The 24,105-nt window shown below is 39.6% G+C and overlaps 1 protein-coding gene across 1 annotated transcript in view; it reads right to left on the bottom strand.

Annotated features, from left to right (window-relative positions):
* CTNNBL1 (catenin beta like 1) overlaps positions 1-24,105 on the bottom strand; it is a 167,702-nt gene that overhangs the window by 117,573 nt on the left and 26,024 nt on the right. Inside the window, exons 2-3 of the mRNA XM_045981189.1 lie at positions 13,341-13,529; positions 9,455-9,561 (exon numbers count right to left, since the gene is read on the bottom strand). Of these exons, the coding sequence (XP_045837145.1) occupies positions 9,455-9,561; positions 13,341-13,529 (296 nt within the window). The remainder of the gene's footprint in view (positions 1-9,454; positions 9,562-13,340; positions 13,530-24,105) is intronic.

Genomic DNA, 24,105 nt, shown 5'->3' with positions numbered 1-24,105 from the left:
TTCGGCTCAGGTCATGATCTCAGGGTCCTGGGATCGAGTCCCAATTGGGCTCTCTGCTCAGCATGGAGCCTGCTTCCCTCTCTCTCTCTCTCTGCCTGCCTCTCTGTCTACTTGTGATCTCTCTCTCCGTCAAATAAATAAATAAATAAATAAAATCTTTAGAATGTAAGCTTCTTAAAGACAGAAATTATATCTTTTGTTTCTATATATCCACAGATGCCTGCTTAATCAAATGGCCTCAATTTAATTTTATATCAGGGTGCTTTAATCTAAAAAAAGAAAAGAAACATAAGCAGAGACTCTTTAAGTTATATATGCCTCATTCAGATGCTGAGGGCCTGGGCAAAGACCACCTCCTCAGAAATCTGGATTCTGCAAGGAAAATAATCTAGACTGTTTAGACTCTTCTTTAAAACATGCCTGTACTTCAGACAATATCCTTACCATTGTTTTTTCCCCAATATTATTTTTAATCATAACATTTATATATTTTTTAAAATTATAAAATACTACTTTTTATAGAAAACTGGGAAAAGACAAACTTCAAAAAAAAATAAACAGGGGTGGGGCACCTGGGTGGCTCGGTGGGTTAAGGCCTCTGCCTTCAGCTCAGGTCATGATCTCAGGGTCCTGGGATCGAGCCCCGCATCGGGCTCTCTGCTCAACGTGGAGCCTGCTTCCCTTCCTCTCTCTCTGCCTGCTTGTGATCTGGCTGTCAAGTAAATGAATAAAATCTTTAAAAAAAAATGTTTAAAAAATAAATAAATAAATAAACAGGGGTGCCTACGTGGCTCAGTTGGTTGAGCAACTGCCTTTGGCTTGGGTCATGATCCCAAGGTCCTAGGATGGAGTCCCAAATCAGGCTCCCTGCTCAGTGGGGAGCTTGCTTCTCCTTCTCCCTCTGCTGTTCCGCCTGCTTATGTTCTCTTGCTCTCTCTCAAAACAAAAACAAAAACAAAAACAAAAACAAAAACAAAACAAAACAAAAAAACCACAGAAATCATCCATTATCCCAGAGACCAGAAATAACCACTGGTAATATTCTGGTAGATTTAAATAGTTTTTCTAAACTCCTAACCTCGCCCACCTGCCAAAAAAAAAAGAAAAGAAAAGAAAAGTAGCCTACACAGTATACAGTTCTATATTCAATTTTTGTCATAGGCTGAACAATTTCTCTTATCATCAAGTATTCCTCTACAATAGGAAAAGCCAGTGTCGGTCACAGCTGTCACTCCTTCTCCCAAGGCAAAATCCCTCGTTGAAACTAGCGCCCTTCCATGGTGAGCCCAGACATGACTTCAGAATCCTTCTCAACCCAGTGTTCCAAGAAGAAACCACTAATCAGTCCCACAGTGGGTGTAGGAGATTAAGCCCATCTGAAATTTCTATTCTAAATAACACATTTTAAAAAGCTACATGGTATTTCCTTGTGTGGATCTATCATAATTTATTTTACCAGTCCCCCCTTTGTCAGACATTCAACTGGTTTCCAATCTTTTCCCTTATAACAAATGACACTAAAATGTATGTATTCATCATTACTGTGTTAGGATAAATTCCCAGGAAGGTGCCCAGGCAGAAAGAATGCATAGCTTAAGAGATTTTGCTATAGCTTGCCAGAAAGGTCCCAGCAGTGTCGGGAGTGCCTATTTCCTCCCCACCTTCCTCAAAACCAGTATTATCTATTTAAAATCTCCTCTAATTTGAGATAAGAAATATAACTTACTTTTTATTTTGCATTTCTGATAATATGTTAAAATTCTATTAATGTTTACATTATTTGTGTTTCTTTTTGACCATTTTTATACAAGGGTACTCAACTTATTTACTGATTTATCAGCACTCTATATATTAAGGAAATTAATCTCTGCCATATGTTGTAAAAAAAATAATAAAGCAGCAAAAAATATTTGCCCTTTAATTTTTACACTGTGCTTTTTTTTTTAATTTTTTATTTATTTTTTCAGCGTAACAGTATTCATTGTTTTTGCACAACACCCAGTGCTCCATGCAAAACGTGCCCTCCCTATTACCCACCACCTGTTCCCCCAACCTCCCACCCCTGACCCTTCAAAACCCTCCGGTTGTTTTTCAGAGTCCATAGTCTCTTATGGTTCGCCTCCCCTTCCAATTTTTTTTTTTTAATAAACATATAATGTATTTTTATCCCCAGGGGTACAGGTCTGTGAATCGCCAGGTTTACACACTTCACAGCACTCACGATAACACATACCCTCCCCAATGTCCATAACCCCCTCCCCCTCTCCCAACCCCACCTCCCCCCAGCAACCCCCAGTTTGTTTTGTGAGATTAAGAGTCATTTATGGTTTGTCTCTCTCCCAATCCCATCTTGTTTCATTTATTCTTCTCCTATCCCCCTAACCCCCCATGTTGCTTCTCCATGTCCTCATATCAGGGAGATCATATGATAGTTGTCTTTCTCCGATTGACTTATTTCACTAAGCATGATACCCTCTAGTTCCATCCATGTCGTCGCAAATGGCAAGATTTCATTTCTTTTGATGGCGATCCGAAGGGGCACGTGTACCCGAATGTTTATAGCAGCAATGTCTACAATAGCCAAACTATGGAAAGAACCTAGATGTCCATCAACAGATGAATGGATAAAGAAGATGTGGTACACTGTGCTTTTTAACATAAAAGTTTTTAAAAGTCTAAGTAGTTAAATCTTAGCCTTTATGAACTCTATGCTACATGTGCCTTGAGTAAGATTTTTTCCTACGCTAAGATCAAATATATTTTACGATATACTACTTCTGTGTTTATACATATTTAAATGTTTAGGAGTAAGTAATTCTGAGATACATTTTAGCATATGAAATGGGGCAAAGATCTAGCTTTATTTTCTGCAAATGTTTGGCCAGTTGTCCCAAAACCATAATCTATCCTTTTCCCACAGATCTGAAGAAGTACCACCTCTATCATACACTAAATTTTAATGTGTACTCTAATCTTTTTATGGGCTTTTCACTCCATTTCATGGATTTGTTTGCAAATTCCTGAGCCAGGACCAACCACACTTCCACATTATCATGGCATATTTTACCTCTGTTATTACAAAACACTCCTTTGTTCTTTTCCAATGCTTCCTTATCTATTCTCACCTGCTTATTATTCTAATTTCAAAATTATTTTTCTCAAGATTCTCCTCCACACCAGTTTGTTTGTTTTATTTAAGGCTTCTTCCTCTATGCTTACAAATAGATTATCCTTTCAGATCACTAGGTTCCTTATCGCCTGAGGCATGGAAGCCAAATCAGAATCATGACTTGGGAGGGCTGGTGTACAATTCAGGTATTGGAACAGTAGATCTGTATAGTCTTTGAACCTGAAAGGCTCAGTAAATCTCTAAGGCTTATTTGCCTTACGTGAGTAAGGTTAAGGCAAGTAAGGTTACTAGGGAGTAACCTGGCAAAAGATTTTTACAGTTCACTGGGAAGAAATGGCAAGGGCATTAACAGTCTAAGCAAAGTCATGTTGAGTGCAAGGAAAAGGTTTGGGACCTTGGGGTATAATCAATGAATGAAGGTCACCCTGGAGAGAAGCCTCTTGGTGGCTCCATCCTTAGGCCTATCTTTTAAGTAATTTCTACACCCAATGTGGAGCTCAAACTCACAACCCCAAGATCAAGAGTCATATGCTCTTCCATCTGAGTCAGCCAAGCGCCTATTTAAGCCTGTTTTTGATGATCAACTCGGGTGAAGATATATAAACGGCAAACTTAACAAATGTCATATGACACAAAACTTATAGAGACAGTGAACACAGCAGCTGACAGAATCAATTCAAAAAGTTCCTGACAAGCAATAATGATGGGCCAAATCCAACAGGAGGAAAATTACCTAGGATTCACACCGAGCATTGCACTGAACCAGTCAGGTACAAACGCCCGGGTGAGAAAGATACAGTTTAGTGAGAGCACATGTGAAGAAAGCACTTGATGGTTTTAGTCAATTTTAACTGCAATGCAAATCAGACCTGAGATAGTTCTGCCAGGACAGAGACTAATTCTCCTTCATCTCTGGACGCCCAGCACCACAGAAATTTAGCAGATACCTGCCAAAGCAAGGAGCAGAGGAAAGTAGCTGCCACAAAAGCTGCTGTGGTTTTAGCCTGCTTAGAAGACGATAACTTAAGAGTTAGCATGCAGATCAGATGACCCTTAAGGTCTACGACATCTGTTACAGGAACCATACTTTATGTAGAAACCTAAGGAAACAATCCGGGGAAGCAACTGAGATTATAAGGAGTCTAGACATCCTCTCATAAAAATGTGTTGAAATTCTTTTTCATTCCAAGTTGAAATCTTATGAGTTAGAGCTGCCAAAGATGAAACAGGTTTCTTTGTAAAGTTAGATCCTTGTCACTGGGGTAATTAAAAATGGGTGACATAAAAAAAAAAAAAAGATCAAGGAAAAGGAAGAATGGACTGTACCTTCCAGTCCCTTCCAACTTGGAAATTCTTCTTCCAACTCTGCAGTTTTAACCCAATGTTTTTAAGTTTAGAAAGTCATAAAATTATCAAAACAAAACCAACAATAAGCAAAAATTCAACTATGAGGAGGGAAACATCACAAAAATACCACTGGGTCCAGTGTTACATTAATAATGAGTTACAGCAGGACATGCCTGGACTTGGGAATGAGACTCACCGGGGTCATACCCCAAGCCACATTTATAGGCTGTGTAACCAAGGGCAGTGTGTCAACAAGCATTCATGGGACATATATTAGGTGCCAGTCACTGTGCTAGGCACTGAGGAAATACCAAATAACAAAACAATCCCAGTTACTGTCCTCATGGAGCTTCTAGCAAAGCACAAATCTAAACAATTTACTTAATGCAATTAATTGTAAGGATGTCCAGTATCACCCAAGAGAACTGTTACTGGAACACAGAGCACAGGGCCCCAGTCTGAACAAGGCAGACAGAGAATATTAACTAATCTATTCCTAAACTTCAACTTCCTTAAACTTCTGGCTGAATTATAGTGAGGATTAAAAGAGATAATAAATGTAATGTGCCTAACAACAGCAGGCACATAGCAGGTGCTCAATAAATCTAGATACCTTCAAGTCTGCTCTGCTCTAAAAAAATGTTCTTCTCTTTTGGCTGCCCAAGAATAAGCCTACTCATTTAAAGCACACACTACAATATTTGTAGAGGACTGACTGTCTAGGGATTAGACATACCTTCAGAAACAGCTGATGCATAGCTGGAAGAAAGGATAAAGTTAGAGGTCAATGGGAAAGCAATAGAGCAACATATTAAAACAGTAACCCAGGGGTGCCTGGGTGGCTCAGTGGGTTAAGCCTCTGCCTTCGGCTCAGGTCATGATCTTAGGGTTCTGGGATCGAGTCCCGCATCGGGCTCTCTGCTCAGCAGGGAGCCCGCTTCCCCTCTCTCTCTGCTTGTCTCTCTGCCTACTTGTGATCTCTCTCTCTGTCAAATAAATAAATAAAATCTTTAAAAAAAACAAAAACAAAAACAGCAACCCAGGCTCAGGCGGGGTCATCAATTCCATCTGGTATGACAGAGAATATTCTGCTTGTCTGCCCATGTACATTTGCTTCAGACCAGCAGGATGTTCTCCTTCAACCACAAGAGTGAATATTAGCAAATGACCAGTGAAGTAAAAAAAATACCAGAAAAGCAAGAGAAACCAATGAGATCTCCCGCAATCATAAAACCAGCTATCAATGCACAGGAAGTATGAGGTATGAGATTTTTTGAACCCAAATGAATCAGCAATTCTCAAAGTGTGGTCCTGGGACCCCATGGTGGGGCAGGAGGTAGCCAGAGATCCTTCAGGAGTCTATAAGGCTAAAACTATTTTTATGGTAAATCCAAAACATTATTTGCCTTTTTCACTCTCATTCTCTCAGGAGTGTACAGCGGAATTTTCCAGAGAGCTGCACAACACGTGGCGCTATCATTGCCCCGAGGGCAATAAAATGTCTGCTTGTATATTCTAAAATTTCCTAAGATAAGCACTTTGGGGTACTCAAAAATTTAAGAGTACAAAGGGGTCCTGAGCCACTAACCTAAGGAATTCCAGCCCTACAAAAGTGAAGAGGACAAGAGAAGGAGCACACTCTACTCAGTGTGATGTTTGGGAGAATGATCGCACAGTGCAAAGCAGACACTGTGTAAGGAGAATTGTCAATTGAATCTGAAATGCAGCCAGATGAAGAGAGGCATTTTTGGGTATGCAATCAAAATGACAATTGCATATATGGGAAAATAAATCTGAACGTTTCTGATCTCAACCGAAAAGCTTCATTCAAATATGCTCCAGCAATTTACATCTTAATTGCACCTCGCTGGTCTAGAGAATTATAAAAGACACTGCACCAGTAAGAATTCAAGAACTCAAGGTTAAAACACAATGTAGTTTCCTAACTGCTTTTGGATATGAAAAAAAAATGTCCTTTATGCATAATTTCAATTTTCAAATGTTGTGACTTAAAAACTAAAATAGTGTATAAATTTGTCTGGATGGAAAACACTATTGTTGCTGTTTTTTTGTTTTTTGTTTTTTAAACAAAATATTTTCTTAGAACCACTTTATAAATGGTAACACTGGAGCATCTGTGGTACCTAAGATGTAGATGGTGAATATAACCCACAGAAACTCAGTGCTCTACACTGACAGAAATATACCTACAAGCCAACAAAGGCAATATTAGCATTCCAAGAAGTACTGTGGTTCTTAAATTTCTAGTGTTACCAACCTATAGCACAGCTTCCTTATAATGTATCCTCAGGTTCCAAACAACGGGAATGTAGTAAGGATGACCTCAACTGTGTAAGATCACTCATGTTTACTGAGCACCTACAGTATGGCAGGTACTGTGCTAGGTACTACAAACAGAAACAAACAAGACACAGTCCACCTCCTGAAAGGCACATGGAGTCTAATGCAGGAAAACCACTGAGTAAAGAAATAATAATAGACCAAATGACAAAGATGTTAAAGACTGATCATATTCACCATGGGCAAGAATTTAGGGAAAGACACCTCCTGGTGGGAGAATAAAAGGCCAGGGTATAAAATCTGGCAGGAGCTATCAAAGTTTAAAATACATTCTCTTCAACTGGGAATTTAACACTTAGGTATCTATCCCACAGAAATAATGTGCACTAAGACACATGTAAATGGAGGTTCACTGCAGCATCGTTCACAAAAGTGAGTATTTAAAATAACCAAATATCTGGGCGCCTGGGTGGCTCAGTGGGTTAAGCCGCTGCCTTCGGCTCAGGTCATGATCCCAGGGTCCTGGGATCGAGCCCTGCATCGGGCTCTCTGCTCAGCAGGGAGCCTGCTTCTCTTCTCCCTCTGCCTGCCTCTCTGCCTACCTGTGATCTCTGTCTGTCAAATAAATAAATAAAATCTTTAAAATAACCAAATATCCATCCAAAGAAAAAACTGTAAATAAATTACGGTATCTCCACACCATGAAACACTCCACACCAGTCACAAAACATAAGGTAAACATGCATGGAAAGATCTCCTGTTATGTAGGTAAAACCATCAAGGTTCAGAATATGTACAGTATGATTTAGGTAGGGGAAAGGCTTACATATGTAAATGTATGTACAGAAAACAATCTAAAAGAAAACTCAGAGACTATCTCTGGAGAGCGAAATGGAAAGGGGGTCTGTACAGTGAAGGAGAACTTTCATTTTTTACTTAACCTATGTACGGTTGGTGTTTTTTATAATGACAGTCTGCTCGTGTGTTACTTGTGTAATCAAACACACACATACATCCACAGACACAGCGCAGTCTTACAAGTGCTACTGCATGGTAGAGGTCAGCACAAAACTGACAGGCTCTCATGTTGGGAGGGCTGAGCTCTGATCAAGCTACTCCTCCTGTTGAAGAGGGTTGTGGCCTGGGTCTAGTTACAAGGCTCTCTTCTCCCTACACCTCCTCACCTACAGCACAGAGAGGACATACTGAATCACATGAGCCTCACTAGGGTGCCAGGAGGACTCTGTGCCTTTGTTCACGCTAATCACACTGCCTGGCAGGCCTTTCTAGGTTCTTTTCTGCCTATTAAAATAAAAATCATTCTTCAAGGCCCAGCTCAAATACCACCTCTTCTGTGAAGCCCTCAACTTGCCCCCCCAACTTGGTATTCATGGTTTCTTTCCCTATGCTCCCACAGCCCTCTGCTTGTATCTCTTTTAAAGTATACTTCCTTCTACCCTGCATTTATAGTCAGTCTCCCTAGTACCGTATAAACTGGAGTACAAAGACTGTTTGATTCAACTCTTAATTGCCTAGGGGCCTTGGGTCTATTAAGATTCATTAAAAGTATACATCCTAAGAGGCAGAAAGACAGGGAGGGAAGAGAGATTTAGAACATTAAAATCTGTATAAATATGAAAATTCCTTTAGTTAGAATTTATTTTTTTCCCTACCTAAATCAGTCTGTATATATTCCACACCTTGATTTTTTTGGTCACATACAGGTGCTCTTTCCTGTACTCATCATGATGGACTAGTAGACACCAGATTCCTCATGACAGCACCTCACAGCACATGGAGGCACAGGTGTGGTAAAATCACATGAACTGTCATTTTGTGAGCACCTACTGTGTGCCAGGCACTGAGCTAAACACCTGCCATCATTCTCACTCAGTCTTCACAACAACCCTGTGAAGGAGGTATTCTTTATGCAGATGAGACACCTGAGGCTAAGAAAGGAGAAGCGACTTATTCAAGGTCACGTAGAAATCACACCCATATCTGTCTAACTGCAAAGTCTTGGACATTTTTCTCACCAGTAAAGCTATCACTGATGACAGGCATGGTCCATTTTCTTTGCACCTTGAGAAGAACAATACAGAAAAGAGCTAACTTAGTAGTCCAGATCTTTAGAAGACTCTAGTCCTAGGCTGGCATCTGGAAACTTGGCTTTTGAAAGGTTCCCTAAGTGATAAGGGGTTTTGCTCACCTGGAGCATTTAACTTCTGCTTTCCTTATGGGAGAGTGGAATTTTGATAGTCATTGCTGACAGAGAAGGCCTACGTAACTTGTCCTCAATAAATATCCTGGACTCTTTAGTCTCACTCAAATGGGCTTCCCGAGACAGAAACACCACACATGTTGATGTATTTCACTGCTGGAGAAAGGAACATGTCTGCGTGTATCCCAGGAAGAAAAAAGACAAGGAGCCTATGCATGAACTTTTCCAGAGTCTGACTGATCTGTCTTTCCCTCTTGCTGATCCTGCTGTGTGCCCTCGAATACCACTGGCTCAGAGCCTTGAGTGTTTGCAGTGATTTCCCAAACAGGTGGGTTGTCCTGGAACTCCTGACACAAATCACAAATCCAAAGCAGGCAAACCAAACAAAAAACAAAACAAAAACAAAAAGCACAACACGCAGGAGGAAAGAAGGTTTCAGCAAAACAGAGCCTTACTTCTCTGGATTGTCTGGAAACTTGATCCGTAATTCTTGGTTTTTGTATGATCTTTTCTCAAATGTAAGGATCATTTTCTTCACCGAGCTCTCATCTAGTGGTTCCTCCTGGTATAAAGGGAACAAACAGCAACAATTTCAGCCCAAAGGGATTTCTTATTCACTGATCACTACTTGTTTTCCCCGGCTCTTACATGGTATTCTGCCACTCACCTTTCTGGGTTAAATATACAGTACATACTTATCTCCCCCATTGGAAAGAAGGTTAAGGGTCTAGATCACATGCTACTTTGTATCACTGTCTCACAACTAGCTCAGGAAGCTCAGTTTAAGGTTTGAAAGACGGCTCATTCAACAAATATTTCTTGAGCATACTGTATGGCATGGAATAAGCAACAATATTAGATAGTGTTATTTAATACTTACCCATCCTTCTCCTTGTTGTACAGGTAAGGTAACACTCAGGTTTAAAAGAACATGTTCAAGGTCAAACCCTGAGTCAGTGACAGTGGACCTCAATCTTTCCTCCACCCCGGCCAGGGGTCAGCAAACTCCAGTCCACAGGCCAAATCCAACTCATAGCCTATTTCTTGACAGCCCATACCATAAGAATGCTTGTTAAATAGCAACAGTCACAGCTTTGCATTTCTTACACATTACTGTTTTGAGTCCTTACTAGCTGCTGAGAAGGAAATCAGAGAGGCCCAATACAGCATCAAGAATTTAGGAAACTCACTCAGGGGAGACATAAAAAACTAGTAGACCATACAGTGTTCTTATTTCAAACACTGGAATAATAACTACAAAGGTAAATAAAATGAATTTTTGTAAACGGAATCATTTCCCCTCCAAAAATCTACACTAAAATTTTAGGAATGTTTTCTCCTCCGCTTCTTTTCAAGGTTACAGTCACCTGCTGCGATGACTCTGCCTCTCTGACACCCAACTCCTGGCTTCACAGCTTTTGTGGCCACTGACCACAGCTTACAACTAAAAGCAATACAAAGACTGCTATTAAGAGAACCAGAAACAGATCCTTTTGGCAAGCACTGAATCATCTCATAATTGTGTAACTACTCAAAAGTGTTAGATATTATTTTATTAAATTTCAGTGTTCATATGTTGGGGTTTTTTTGTTTTGTTTTGTTTTGTTTTATGTTCAGTTAGCCAACATATATTGGGTTTTATGTAGGAGTTATTTATAAATTCGTTTTGGGCATGACAGATTTCTCAGATTTTATCAATGACTCCTGGCCCCCGAGGGCCTCTGTTGGACTCCCACCACATGCCCAGTTATCTGTAGCTTAAGGAGAAATTTCAGAAACTGAACTCAGTGCCCAGGCTCAGTCAGAACTCAGAGTTGAGCTTCACTACTCACTAGCCTCATGGCAATATTACTTTGCTGAATATAATCCTCAAACCCTCACCAAGTCCAATTGACTCTACCTCACAAGTCCTTCTTGAATTCAGCCACTTGGCATTCAGAATAAAATTCTAAATCCTTCACATGACCCATGTAAAAAAGGTCTGGCAGGATCTAGCCCAGACAATCTCTCCAACCCCCAACCAGGGTAAACACCCCTTTTGGTGGCCCATGTCTACTTGTTCACTGCTGACTCTCCAGTGCCCGCCACAGTGCCTGGCACACGGCAAGCTCCCAGGGAAGATGTGCTGAAGGAAGGCAAGCAGGCAGGGAAAGATGGAGGGGGAAAATATTACCTGTCTCTTTCAAGGTCATGGAGATGACCTACAGAGATGGGCATAAAACTGTTGTACAAACGAAAGGACGCTACATTAATGTAAACCCTTACTGTTCTACTAGCAACAGGCACGATGTATCCAATGTGCCACATGGATTTCACTACATAATCTAAATTTTTAGGACCGGTTAAATCACTTTCAAACAACTTCAATCTCCACTTCTTTTCTTTCCCCTAGCTAACATCTTGCCCACTCTGTAGAAAAAAATGGTAATAGTACAGCTCTCACAGGATCTCCCAAATCTTAGCCTCTCCAGGGTTTGGCCTTCCCTTCTTTAATTTCCCTCCAACGCTGGGGGAAAACTGAATTATCCGTCTTAGTCATCGACCACAGCAGTATCTCCAATAGCTCAATGTCAGAAACCAGAAGGAGATTTCAGAAAGATGAATGCTGGTGATGTAGCACAAAAAGGACAATAATATTTTACAAGTCCACGTGACTTTACAGGGGCAAACATCACTTGTTTTTCATTAAATGGGACTTTGGTGGCAGTGAGAAAATAACTCCTGGACTTGCAGTCTTCCATGTGTCATTTTTACAAAGCGATCTCTTTTTCCCTTGTCCCTTAACAGAAGGCCTGGTCCCACACTACATTTCTGTCTCCCAGGCTAGAAACCACTTACCCATGACAGCTACTATCCTAATCCTCCAGTACCAGCCTTGCCCTACATGGGAATTATACCTGCCAATTAACTGCTGCTGCAGGGCTAACAGATTGAGCCGAAGCTAGTGAGGAGGGCGGGAGGGAGGAAGGGGGAGCGGAGAGGAAAAGGAAGAAGGGAGGATGAGCTACACACACTGTTTGTCTAAGTCAGCAGGGTTACTGCCCTCAAGAAATTCAGGACTGTCTCCCACCATAGATTTCCAAAGTGTCACCATCTTTTAGGGGCAGACCCCAAATTAGCACTGGTACAAATCCGAATGAGGAGAGAGTTATTGTCACAACACAGTAAAGACCTTTTTGGAATATGAATCCATTTTTTTTTTCTTTCTCAGATTCACACTCCAGCTTCATTTTTTAAATCCAAACTTAGCATCATGTCTTTCAGGGACCCAAAAAACAGCTGGCTCTTAAGAATCTATTTCCATAATTCATATTGAACAAAATGCCAGAGTGAAATAACATACAAGTTAACACTTAAGGATATAAAAAGACACTTAGGTAAGGTCATTTTATTTTTAATCACTGGTATTTTACCTCTACTCTTTTTAGCTTCATTTATTCATTCAATAAATATTTATTAAAGGCCTACCAAGAGCTAGGCACTGCACTGAGTGCTAGAGATACAGCTGTGAACGAAACAGAGCCAGTCTCTGGTTGCCTAAGAGGTGAAGGAGAGGACAGCAAGTGAAGAAAATAAACAAACCAGGATTTCAGATCACAGCAAGTGCCATGAAGACAATATACTGACCAAAGTGTAGGAGAATGACTTACGGGGCTATCTCAGAGACAGGAAAAGCTTCTCTGAGGAGGAAACATCTGAACTGAGACCCGAATGAGAAGAAAGAACCCCGCCATGCAAAGCCTTAGGGGAAGAGCATTCCACAAAGGGCACAGAAGTAAAAAGGTCCAGAGGTAGGAATGAATACGCATTAAGGCATCCTGAGGAAGAGCAAAAAGTATCTCTTTTCCAAAACTATATTTTTTCAGTTACACCTAAATACCTAATCTCTTAGCTCCTCCACCTTGAACTTCTCCACCTCTGTGGCTTTGCTAATGCCATCTCAACTGAAAAGCCTTCTTTCACCAGTCTGATAAAATTCTGCTCCTCTTTCAAAGACTACTGACTACATTAAAAAAAATGGAAGTGCCTTCAATGTGCCCAGTCTGGGAGGCCTCCCTGACCCTCCTCAGTCAACAGCAACAGCCCCACAGTTCAGTGCTCGGGCCTCGATTAGGACACATAATTCAGAATAATTTAAAAACTCTATCTATAATGATCTTCACAATTTGAAAATGCTTTCCAACTCCATTATCACACTTCCCCTTCATGTCAACACTGTGCAGTAAGTATTCTTAACCCTAGTTTACAGATGAAGCTGCAAAGCTCAGAGAAATTAAGGATTTGACCTAAAATGACAGTCTACAGCTACTGAGTCTGGGCCAGCCTAGCCTGCCACCTTACCTCCTCCTCCTCCTCCTCGCCCTCTCTGTCAATAATCTGCAGCAGTCTCTTTTTGTCATCGTCTGCTTCTTCTACCACCGTCATTTCCTCTTCCCGATAGCGGCCACGGTCTCGGGGACCAGCTTGCCTCCGACGCATTTTCAGCTCTTCCTCTTCATCATCCCGGGGACGTTTTGTGCCCCTGTTGGGCTGAGAAAGAAAAAAAGAAACATGGGATTCCAGAGCTGGAAAAGACCTAGAAGGGCACACATAGCAGACGTTCTAAAAGCGTTCAAGGATTCACCGATGAAAAGCTCCACAGGACGATTTCTCCCACAAAATGAAGCTCCAAGTGGTCATTTCTTCAGACCAGTAGTGATTCTATAAATATATGACTGAAGTCTCCCACAAGGGAGCTGGCTTTTTTTTTTTTTTACAGAATTTTTTTAATATGCAAAGTTTTATCACTTCACAAAAGTTGCTGTGTATACAGAAATCACAGGGAACACAGACACTCTGAGATGGGTTAGGCTCAATTTACTAGTTATGATACAATCCCCAACACCAAACCCTTTGCATGGTTTTAATTCACGTCTAAGAAAGAGTACAGTCACTCACAAGTACTCCGTACAGAGAAGATTACATATGTAACATCCAAGGGTCTATTGCACTCTGAAGTCCTACTTTAAGGAAGAGCGGGGTAGAGTAAGGGCCAGAGGTAGTATTACCCAAAGTCACAAAGCCAGCAGCAGCACTGAAAACACAATCAGCACTTCCTGACTTCTGGTCCAGGGCTCTGGCTGCCACACTGTTAGGTCCTCGTTTTGCCTTTGACACTGTAGTCCATGGAGGAGTTCTTAACAGCGGCCTTCCATTAAATTGGAATAAAATGAAACACTACTGAAATGGGCTTCAGAGCTGAGGAGAGACAGCCCTGCACCAGGAATCAAAGAGCCCAACGTCTCCAAGCAGCTCAGGTTACTACTGGTGCAGCTCTGGGCACGTCATTAACCTCCCTAAACCTTCGCTTCCTCATCTTCAAATGGCAAATGGAAATTATAGCCCTCTTCTCTGTGAACTTCAAAGGGTGCTTCTGTGTGTGTGTATTTTTGCCATTCTTTCCCCAGCTTCACTGAGATATAATTGACATATACCATTGCGTACAACGTGATACTGACTCATGTATATATTGCAAAATGATTACATTTGTTAGCTAACACCTCCATCACCTAGTAAAATTACCTTTTTTTTTTTTTTTTGGTAGTGAGAACATTTAAGATCTACTCTCTTAGCAATTTTCAAGTATATTATACAGTATTGCTAACTATAGTCACTCTGCTAGACATTGGGTTCCTAGAACTTATTCATAACTGGTAGTTTGTACTACAAGGTGCAAACTTCAGTGAAAGAATGCTTGGTAAACAAGGGGCATATGGGTGGCTCAGTCCGTTGAGCATCTGCCTTCAGCTCAGGTCATGATCCCAGAGTCCTGGGATGGAGCCCTGCATTGGGTTCCCTGATCGATGAGGAGTCTGTTTCTCCCTCTCCCTCTACTACCCTCGTCCTACCCCGGGGCTCATGCATGCTCTCTCTCTCTCTCAAATAAAGTCTTAAAAAAAAAAAAAAAAAAAAAAGCAAACGACAACAGTACTAAACAAATAGAAAAGATTATTACTATAAGGTAATCCACATGATTCTGTCTTCTTCAATACAAGACATCTGTGTTAGGCTCAATGAGCTTTTCTTTATATGTTATGATAACTACACATAGTGTGTGATAACTACACACTAACAGTGTGCTAGGTGCAACATGATTTATTAGGATCAACAGAAGAGAATGCCACATTTCCTGCCAACCTGCTAAGTTGTCTGGTGGTGATAAGAGACAAATTTCTACTATACACATTACACATCTCACCTTGTGGCTCTTAACCCACACTGCTACTGAACTCCACTATCCCAGTGGTGCAAAGTCATTTCCCTCTATAGTCACATATCCTGCTGGTTCCACATACCAGGTGTGCCAGTAAGTCTAAACATATGACATTGCTTAGAAAACTCACGTTAGACAATTTGGTTTGTAGGTTACCACCTGCTATTTTTCACTCTGTTCCTAGCCTCCAAGAGATAGATTATAATTTCATATGATAACACTCTATTCCATAAATACAAAAATTATAAGAATCTATTGTCATCATCACTGGTCGGCACTCAGAAAAAGAGGAGGAAAAAAAAAGATATCAACATGCCAGTCACCATGGACCACAAGCAAAAGGAGGTGGTGATTTTCATGTGAGAAAGGAAGGAAAGGTAGCTTGATCCTAAAGGAGGGCAGGCTTCAAACCAGAAATCTGTAGCTCCCCAGCAGGTAAGGAACTTCAGTCCCCTGGGAGCACTAATTCTTTCAGGCTCATAAAACGAGGCCTGCTGCGATTCTGATTAGCGAGGCTGCTGCAGCAGTCAAATCAAAGCACGAGCTCCATAGTTCTCCACAGAAAGGAGATTTCTGGATTGTTTATCTCTGAGGGCAGAGAGAAAAGGCAGTGGACCACAATTAAAAGAAGAAAGCTAAATACCACCACAGTTAGGAAATGCAAACCTAAAGAATACTGGTAGTGTCTCTTTGGGATACATCTTCCAATCTACTTTTCTAAAACAAACATTTCAGAGGTAGGGGAGGAGTTTCACTTTTACCTCTAATAATTGTCCCTGAAATAGCACTTTCCTCCTGCAGAACTTAAAGCACCTCTCTTAATTTTCACCGCATCTCTGGACAAGAGAAGTAAGTTAACAGTTCTATTTTCTAAGAAGGGAGACGGGATGCCTGAGATCCTTTAATAAACTCTTGCAAAGACAACCTGGTCCCTTCTCAAAGTTGAACCTGATCTCTGGGAAGTTTGCTAATCTATCATGATTCCAGGACCCTAACTGAGACAGGTCCAAGGGACTTTCAGTCAAGAATATATGACTTGGCCAAGTTAAAATGATATTTGTTAAACCATTCATTCAACAAACGATGTATTAAAGAACGGCAGGACTTGAAGGTCTTCAAGTAATAAGGCAGCCCAGTAGCAGTCCCAGGCTTCCATCTGGGTCACGTCTAAATGAGGAAACGAGGACAGACAGGGCTGGGATGGATTCTTGAGACAAGAATAGCTCTGTTAATCTTTAGGAATAGTCTAAGCAGAACATCCCTAAGAGGGCAAATTTCAGGTTCACTAACTGTTTCTACAACTCCCTGATCTGTCACACAGGACATCCAGCTTGAGCTCCTCTCATGACAACTCTCCAGCGGAGCAAAGCAGAACTCCTTAGGGTGATCTGCCATGATTCCTTCACCAACATTATCTATCTCCAACAGACAGGTAAGCCATTCAGAGGCCCAGAGATATTTTATTTCAGCCATTTTTTTTTCTCCCAAGGCAAAATTTTAAGAACTTTTGTTCTTTTCAACAAGCATTGTCTTTTTCAGATACTAACACTCCAAAAGAAAGTTTCTACTCATTTCTGAAATTTGACCACTCTGAAGAATAAAGTTTAGGATTCATTTCTTTAACAAATATTTATTAAATGCCAACTATGTATAAGGCCTCTGCTGGCCACTGGGACATAAATGGAAGACAAGCCTTGCTTTGCTATCATGGGGCTTAACAGTCTAGGACATAGCTGCCCAATTAAAATGAAATGCAAACCATAGATGTAATTTAAAATTTTTTACATTTTAAAAAGTAAAAAGAAGCAGATGAAATTAATTTTAATGTTTTTAGTCCAATATGTTTAAAAATTATTTTAATGTGTAATCAATATTTTTAAAAAATTACTAATGTGATATTTTACCTTTTTTTCATACTAAACAAGTCTCTGGAATTTGGCATACTATTACATTCAGAGTGTATCTCAACCCAGACCCAGATCCATTTCACATGCCCAACAGCCGTATACAGCTAGCAGCTACCATACTGGCTACCACAGGTCTCCACAGGTCTAGAAGATTTTCATCCAAGGGCTTCCTGTTCCCTGATAAAGACAAAATGGAACCGTCTTTCCAGCAACCCTGCATAAAATACGGACCCATAGAAAGCTGAAGCCCTATTTGTGAAAGGTCCCCACAAAAAATTATAAAGCTAACAAGACCCTGACCTGGAAATAAATGTCTACATTATATTTGCCAATATTTGCTACGGAGAGAGGCAGAGAGTGATCAATTACACAAAACAAAGCAAGAATACGTAAGTGGGGCAGAATCTCAGAGCTGTCAGATGGATCCCAGTACAGAAGAGCCAAAGGGCTCTGGATTCAGGAAGGGAATAGAACACTCGCAGCCTGTCAGAGTGGTCACGGCTCAGGCATGAGCTCTCCTTGTGTCTCACAAAACCAATCCCAAAAAGATTAAGCCATTCTTACCAGTCACCTTTGGAGATTAATTTGTTTTGGTATCTGAAAGGTGGAATGACAAAAGAAACTGTTCCTCATAAAGTCATTTCTTTGTTTCTGCTGCCCACAAGACTAGAGAAAAAATGATTAACTCTTAACTTCTGATGTACCAGAACATCAGCCTTTGAGGATTTAAAAAATCTTCTACATTCTCTGCCTTACTCCCAATAGGTGGTGAGTGGTATAAATGCTCTCTAAGCATTTGCCACCATCCAACCACACAGCTGGTAGCCTTTCTAGGTTACATAAAGGACTTCCACTTGTTCAAAGCTTTTAGTAAGCTTCAAGATTATACATATAAGATGCTATTACTTTCCAAAAATCTTGAAGCCTATTATATGTGTGTGTGTGTGTGTGTGTGTGTGTGATGGATGATATATATATCCGTCCCCCTGGAAACAGAAATCAAGACATCTCCATGAAAGCTTGGAAAGAGTTAAAGAATTAAATAAGTAATCTGCCTAGGATACTCCCTGCGTACCCAGACAATATCCATCCTAAGCTGTAGGTTTCATTTTTCCCTTTCTCCCTCTCTATTTTTTTTTTTTAATTAAAAAGCAGTGAGAAGCTGTAGCTATAATGAGGAGCTGTGGGAAAATGCAGTTATATTGGGCTCAAAGTAATGTACCATAGGAAGAGGCTACATCACCAGAACGAATCCTAAATTAAAACTCCACTATGAAACCAACTCCATTTCCTCTGAGCATACAATCTATATTATCGCATTTATGGTCTTGTCTCGACCTCAATTAGACTTGGGGTGGGGGTAGGAGAAAGGGGCCTTCTATAATAAGCAATAATGGCATCATTATGATAAATTATGAAAACACACAGCACAATTATTAATGTGAAGAGCACATCTATACCAGGATATAACAGTGGAGATGTGGGGGAGGGGGCAGCATCTAAGTAAGTTCAATATTCTAAGCTACCTGGGTTAGGAGGGGGTGATTTTCATAAAATATACTTTCATTTTAATGGAAAAAAAATAGGCTCAATTCTATTTTAAAAAATGGAAAAAGTCAAAGGAAATCTTCTGTAACCTCATAATAAGACAGGAATTTTTCACCTAGCACCAAGAAGCTTCAGAACTTCAGAAAAGGGCTTTCCGACTAGGGGCATGAAGTATGATTTCCTCAATATCAAACAATGGGAAAGACTCAGAAATTTGAACTCAAAGGGATAATCTAGTTTATCCCTCTCTTTATAGAAATAAGGAAATCAGAGCCCAGTGGCTTTAAGCAATTTGTCTATGATGGGCAATAACACAAAGCTTCTAATTCCCAATATAGTGCTTTTCCTACTTTGCAATACTAACTAGTCATTGCTAACCTATTTGCAATTGGTAATACCATACATGGAGAATGAGTTTAGGAGTCAAATTTTTCTAAATTCAAATCCTAGTCCCTCTACTTAGTTAGCAGTCCTGGAAAGTAATTTAGCCCCTCTAAGCTTGAGTTTTCTCAATCTATAAGCTAGAAACAGTAACACTTTCATACATTTATGTATATATGTGTATTTATGTATGTAAGCACAAAAAGGCCAATGTTTCTAGAGTGCCCGGAAGAGTTTGGCTAGAGTGCCGGGCAGAGTTTGGCTCATAGAAGATAATACACGTAGCCTCCACCTCTCGGGCACACCTGATTCAAAAATCAAAGAACCTCAAGGTTGGAAAGGGTGTTAACCATTAGTAGGCTTTAAAGGGAAAATCCTTTTTTTTTAATGCAAAATATGACGGGCCCCTCCTGCTACTGCACCTTTTAATAGCCAATGACTGAGAAAGAACACAAATATATTACTATTTGGCAATACTTCAATTGCATTTGTGTTTTTAACTCCTATATTTACGAAAGAGAGAGACACAGAGACAGAGAGATAGATTAATTTTGAGAGAGATTTTGAGAGACTGAGATTCATTCTACAGAAATGCCTGTGTACATCTGTCTCAATTCACAACCTCCTACAGTAATTCTGAACCACTAGAGACACCCAGACTTTAGAAAGTCTTGAATCTAACCCAATCATCTATTTGAGGTTTGAACCCCCTTTAAAACACGATCACTGGGTATAGACTGGGGCTTTCCTAACACTTCCAGTGACCAGAAACTTAACCCCTCCCTAAACTGTGCCCCAGCCCCCAATCTCTGGATCACTCACAGAGTTTGTTAAATTGAGGAGAAACCTTCCAACTTACAACTTTCTTCCTTGGTCCTTAATCTTTCTCTTTAAAGCAATATAAACAAGATTAGTCCCACTCTCTCATTTAAAAAAAAATTCAGATTATTTCCAGACAGTAATCCTCTTTCTTTTCTTTCTTTCTCTATCATTGCCTTTTCTTTTTCAGAATAAACACTTTCAATATGGCAGGGTGCACACAATGCAGGGGACAAAGGTAGGTATAGAGATAATTAAATTCCTTCCTGCCATTAGGTTTCGTAATTTTAAAGCTTTCTGATGCCTCTAAAGGTAATTAGACATATGGAATGTCACAAACCCAGGCTGTGGATGGATTGGTATAACCAACTTGAAATGCTCAGAAATCATCTGCCGTTAACCTCGCCTGATTACATTTTGTCAGAATAAAAGGGAATTTTCAAACATTCATTTTTACCAGATGGTAGTGAGTGGCCTGACCCAGAAGTTACAGATGAGCTGCAGTAATGAGTTTTCCCTTGCCTTTGCTGGCCGCGCATTCACTGGTGACATTTTACAGCTAGGACTTCTGGCTCAATCAATATTTGCAGGCATGAAACCTGCCAAAGTTAACATCAGGGCTCCCTTGCAAATTTGCTTAAGGCACCAGAACTGAAAAAGCTCACAATCTCTAATGCTGCAACTACCATCAGCCAAAGTTCATAATCAGGGATCAAAGCCATCAGAGACAGAAAATTCTACCTACCTCAACTCAAAAGGTTATTGTGATGATTAAAACTCCTTACAAAGGGGCCCTATGTAAACGATGAAGTGCTATATCAACAAAGGATTATCATAGATATTTTTAAGAAATATCCAAGAAATATTTCGGGTATTCATATACAATTACATATTATGTCTTTATAAGACTTAAAGCTTAGGGAAAACAAAAATCAATGAATCATGGCAATTTACTACCTTTTTTTTTTCTGGAAGAAAACCAAGTACCAGAAACTCCAAATCTCAAAGCAAAGTTATTGCAAATATAAAACAGAACTCTCATTTACTTGATTCCCAATTTAAAAAAAAAATACATAACAGGTACTGAGAACACAATAATTACTGGAGAACATGGGTTTTAACTGTCCATAAGGAGTGTGTGTGGGGGGGAATCAATGTAACAAAAATTAAAATCAACAAGACTGTCACTTAAGATCTATAATCTGATTGGCTAGCAAGTAACATGGATGTGATTTAGGATTTAAATCACTACTCATTAAGACTCTACTTAATCCATTTTTCCTACTAAAAAATTCTTACTTCTTTTTAAAGCCTGAAATATCTTCATCTCACCTCCAAAGGGTGTGTAGATTTCTTTTTTTTAAAGTACAAACTATACTTTAGCATCCATGATTTACTTTGACATCTTCTCTGATTAATTCTGCAGCTGCATCAGAAAGCTGAATGTTGATTCAGTTTCTTTATTTATCAAGGCTAACAGAGGCAGATACTTGTAAAATTGTTGGAAGGTAAACTACCCCCATTTTAGCAGACTTATTATGAATGTTTTGTCAGTTACACCAGAACCATCATCATTCATTCATTCACTCAGGAAGTGTTTACTAAGCTAATAGAACCTGAACATCACTCTGTTAGGTGCTAGAGGGAATATAAGACATCAATCCAATAACAGTAACAACAGAACTGCACTGATCTAAAAGCAGCAGCATAGTACAATGCAAAGAGCAGCAAACCAATAATCAGAAAGAAAATCCAAGTGTTTGTGAATCACTTAAGAGTCACATGACCTTAGATAAGTCATTTGACTTATCAGTGCAGCATTTCTAAAAAAACCCCCTCTGCCCTTGCTCTACATCACAGGACTGTCTTAGAAAGATAAGGGAGAGTAAGATTAAATAAGATAAAGACAGAGCACTTTGAAAAGAAAAATAGAAACTATGATTTAATTTCTCTTAATGATTGCTAATGCCAAGTTCTATATATACAACACTTTTAGATTTACTTAAAATCAGCTTTTGACAAGGAATATCATCACAATTATGATCACAAAAGAAAAAAAAAACCCGAGCACCCCATAGGTATCTAGAAAGGGACCCAATGTCACTAGTAATCAGGAAAATGCACATAAAAACCGTAAGATAACAGATTGCCAAAAAATGAAAAATTTAAAATCTAGCCATGTGTTAAAGATGTGGAGAAACAGGAACTGTTAAAACTTGCTGATAGGAGTATAAATGAGTATAGGACTAACTGGTGATACCTAATAACACTGAAAATGCATATATTCTGACTACCCCAGCAATTCTTCTCCCAGGTATATACACAGAAATTGTTAGACATATGCACAAGGAAATACTTAAATAATGTTCACTGCAACATATCTGTAATAAGAAAAAAGAAAATTTCAACCATCACTGGCTGTACACAAAATAATAATAATATGTGTGGGAATAATAATCACCAAATTCAAGACAGTGATTGCTTCTAAAGAGTAATAAATTGGATTAGGGAGGAGTATACAGGAGACTTCAATTGTATTTATAAAATTTTATTTCTTAAAGATCTGAAGTAAATTTGGCAAATTGATATGGTTATGCACACAGTTAGAGGGAGAAAAGGGGGACTACTAAAAGCTAGCAGGGAATCATGCAGAACTGGTTGCAGTTCCTTGATGTTGTTGTGCCTCACTAAGGTTAAGGGTTTACAACACATATTGGGTAACTTTATCTCAACACGATCTTTCACAAAGTTACTCAAGCAGGCAGAAAGAGAAATGTGGATGAATGGCAGCACAGATAGGTAGAACCATAATTGGTCGAACCAAAAGAGTATAAGCACTGTGGAATCCTTTGTTTAAACTCAAAATAGCAAATACATAAAGTCCCTGTCAGGAAAAATGTGACTTAAAAACAATTCAGTCAGAAAAGGGCTGATGCTTTCTCAAGAAACAAGAAAGGTCTCAAGTACACAACCTAACCCTACGCGTAAAGGAGCTGGAGAAAGAACAAGAAAGAAACCCTAAACCCAGCAGGAGAAGAGAAATCATAAAGATCAGAGCAGAAATCAATGAAATAGAAACCAAAAAAACAATAGAAAAAATCAATGAAACTAGGAGCTGGTTCTTTGAAAGAATCAATAAGATTGATAAACCCCTGGCCAGACTCATCAAAAAGAAAAGAGAAAGGACCCAAATCAATAAAATCATGAATGAAAGAGGAGAGATCACAACTAACACCAAAGAAATACAGACAATTATAAGAACATACTATGAGCAACTTTACGCCAACAAATTGGACAATCTGGAAGAAATGGATGCATTCCTAGAGACATATAAACTACCACAACTGAACCAGGAAGAAATAGAAAACCTGAACAGGCCCATAACCAGTAAGGAGATTGAAACAGTCATCAAAAATCTCCAAACAAACAAAAGCCCAGGGCCAGACGGCTTCCCAGGGGAATTCTACCAAACATTTAAAGAAGAACTCATTCCTATTCTCCTGAAACTGTTCCAAAAAATAGAAATGGAAGGAAAACTTCCAAACTCATTTTATGAGGCCAGCATCACCTTGATCCCAAAACCAGACAAGGATCCCACCAAAAAAGAGAACTACAGACCAATATCCTTGATGAACACAGACGCAAAAATTCTCGCCAAAATACTAGCCAATAGGATCCAACAGTACATTAAAAGGATTATTCACCACGATCAAGTGGGATTTATTCCAGGGCTGCAGGGTTGGTTCAACATCCGCAAATCAATCAATGTGATAGAACACATTAATAAAAGAAAGAACAAGAACCATATGATACTCTCCATAGATGCTGAAAAAGCATTTGACAAAGTACAGCATCCCTTCCTGATCAAAACTCTTCAAAGTGTAGGGATAGAGGGCACATACCTCAATATTATCAAAGCCATCTATGAAAAACCCACTGCAAATATCATTCTCAATGGAGAAAAACTGAAAGCTTTTCCGTTAAGGTCAGGAACACGGCAGGGATGTCCATTATCACCACTGCTATTCAACATAGTACTAGAAGTCCTAGCCTCAGCAATCAGACAACAAAAAGAAATTAAAGGCATCCAAATTGGTAAAGAAGAAGTCAAACTATCACTCTTCGCAGATGATATGATACTATATGTGGAAAACCCAAAAGACTCCACTCCAAAACTGCTAGAACTTGTTCAGGAATT

The sequence above is a fragment of the Meles meles genome, chromosome 16 (assembly GCF_922984935.1).
Source record: "Meles meles chromosome 16, mMelMel3.1 paternal haplotype, whole genome shotgun sequence".
NCBI classification, from domain to species: Eukaryota; Metazoa; Chordata; class Mammalia; order Carnivora; family Mustelidae; genus Meles; species Meles meles.
The sequence above is the reverse complement of the archived record's forward strand: the minus strand, read 5'-3'. Positions and strand labels throughout refer to the sequence as shown.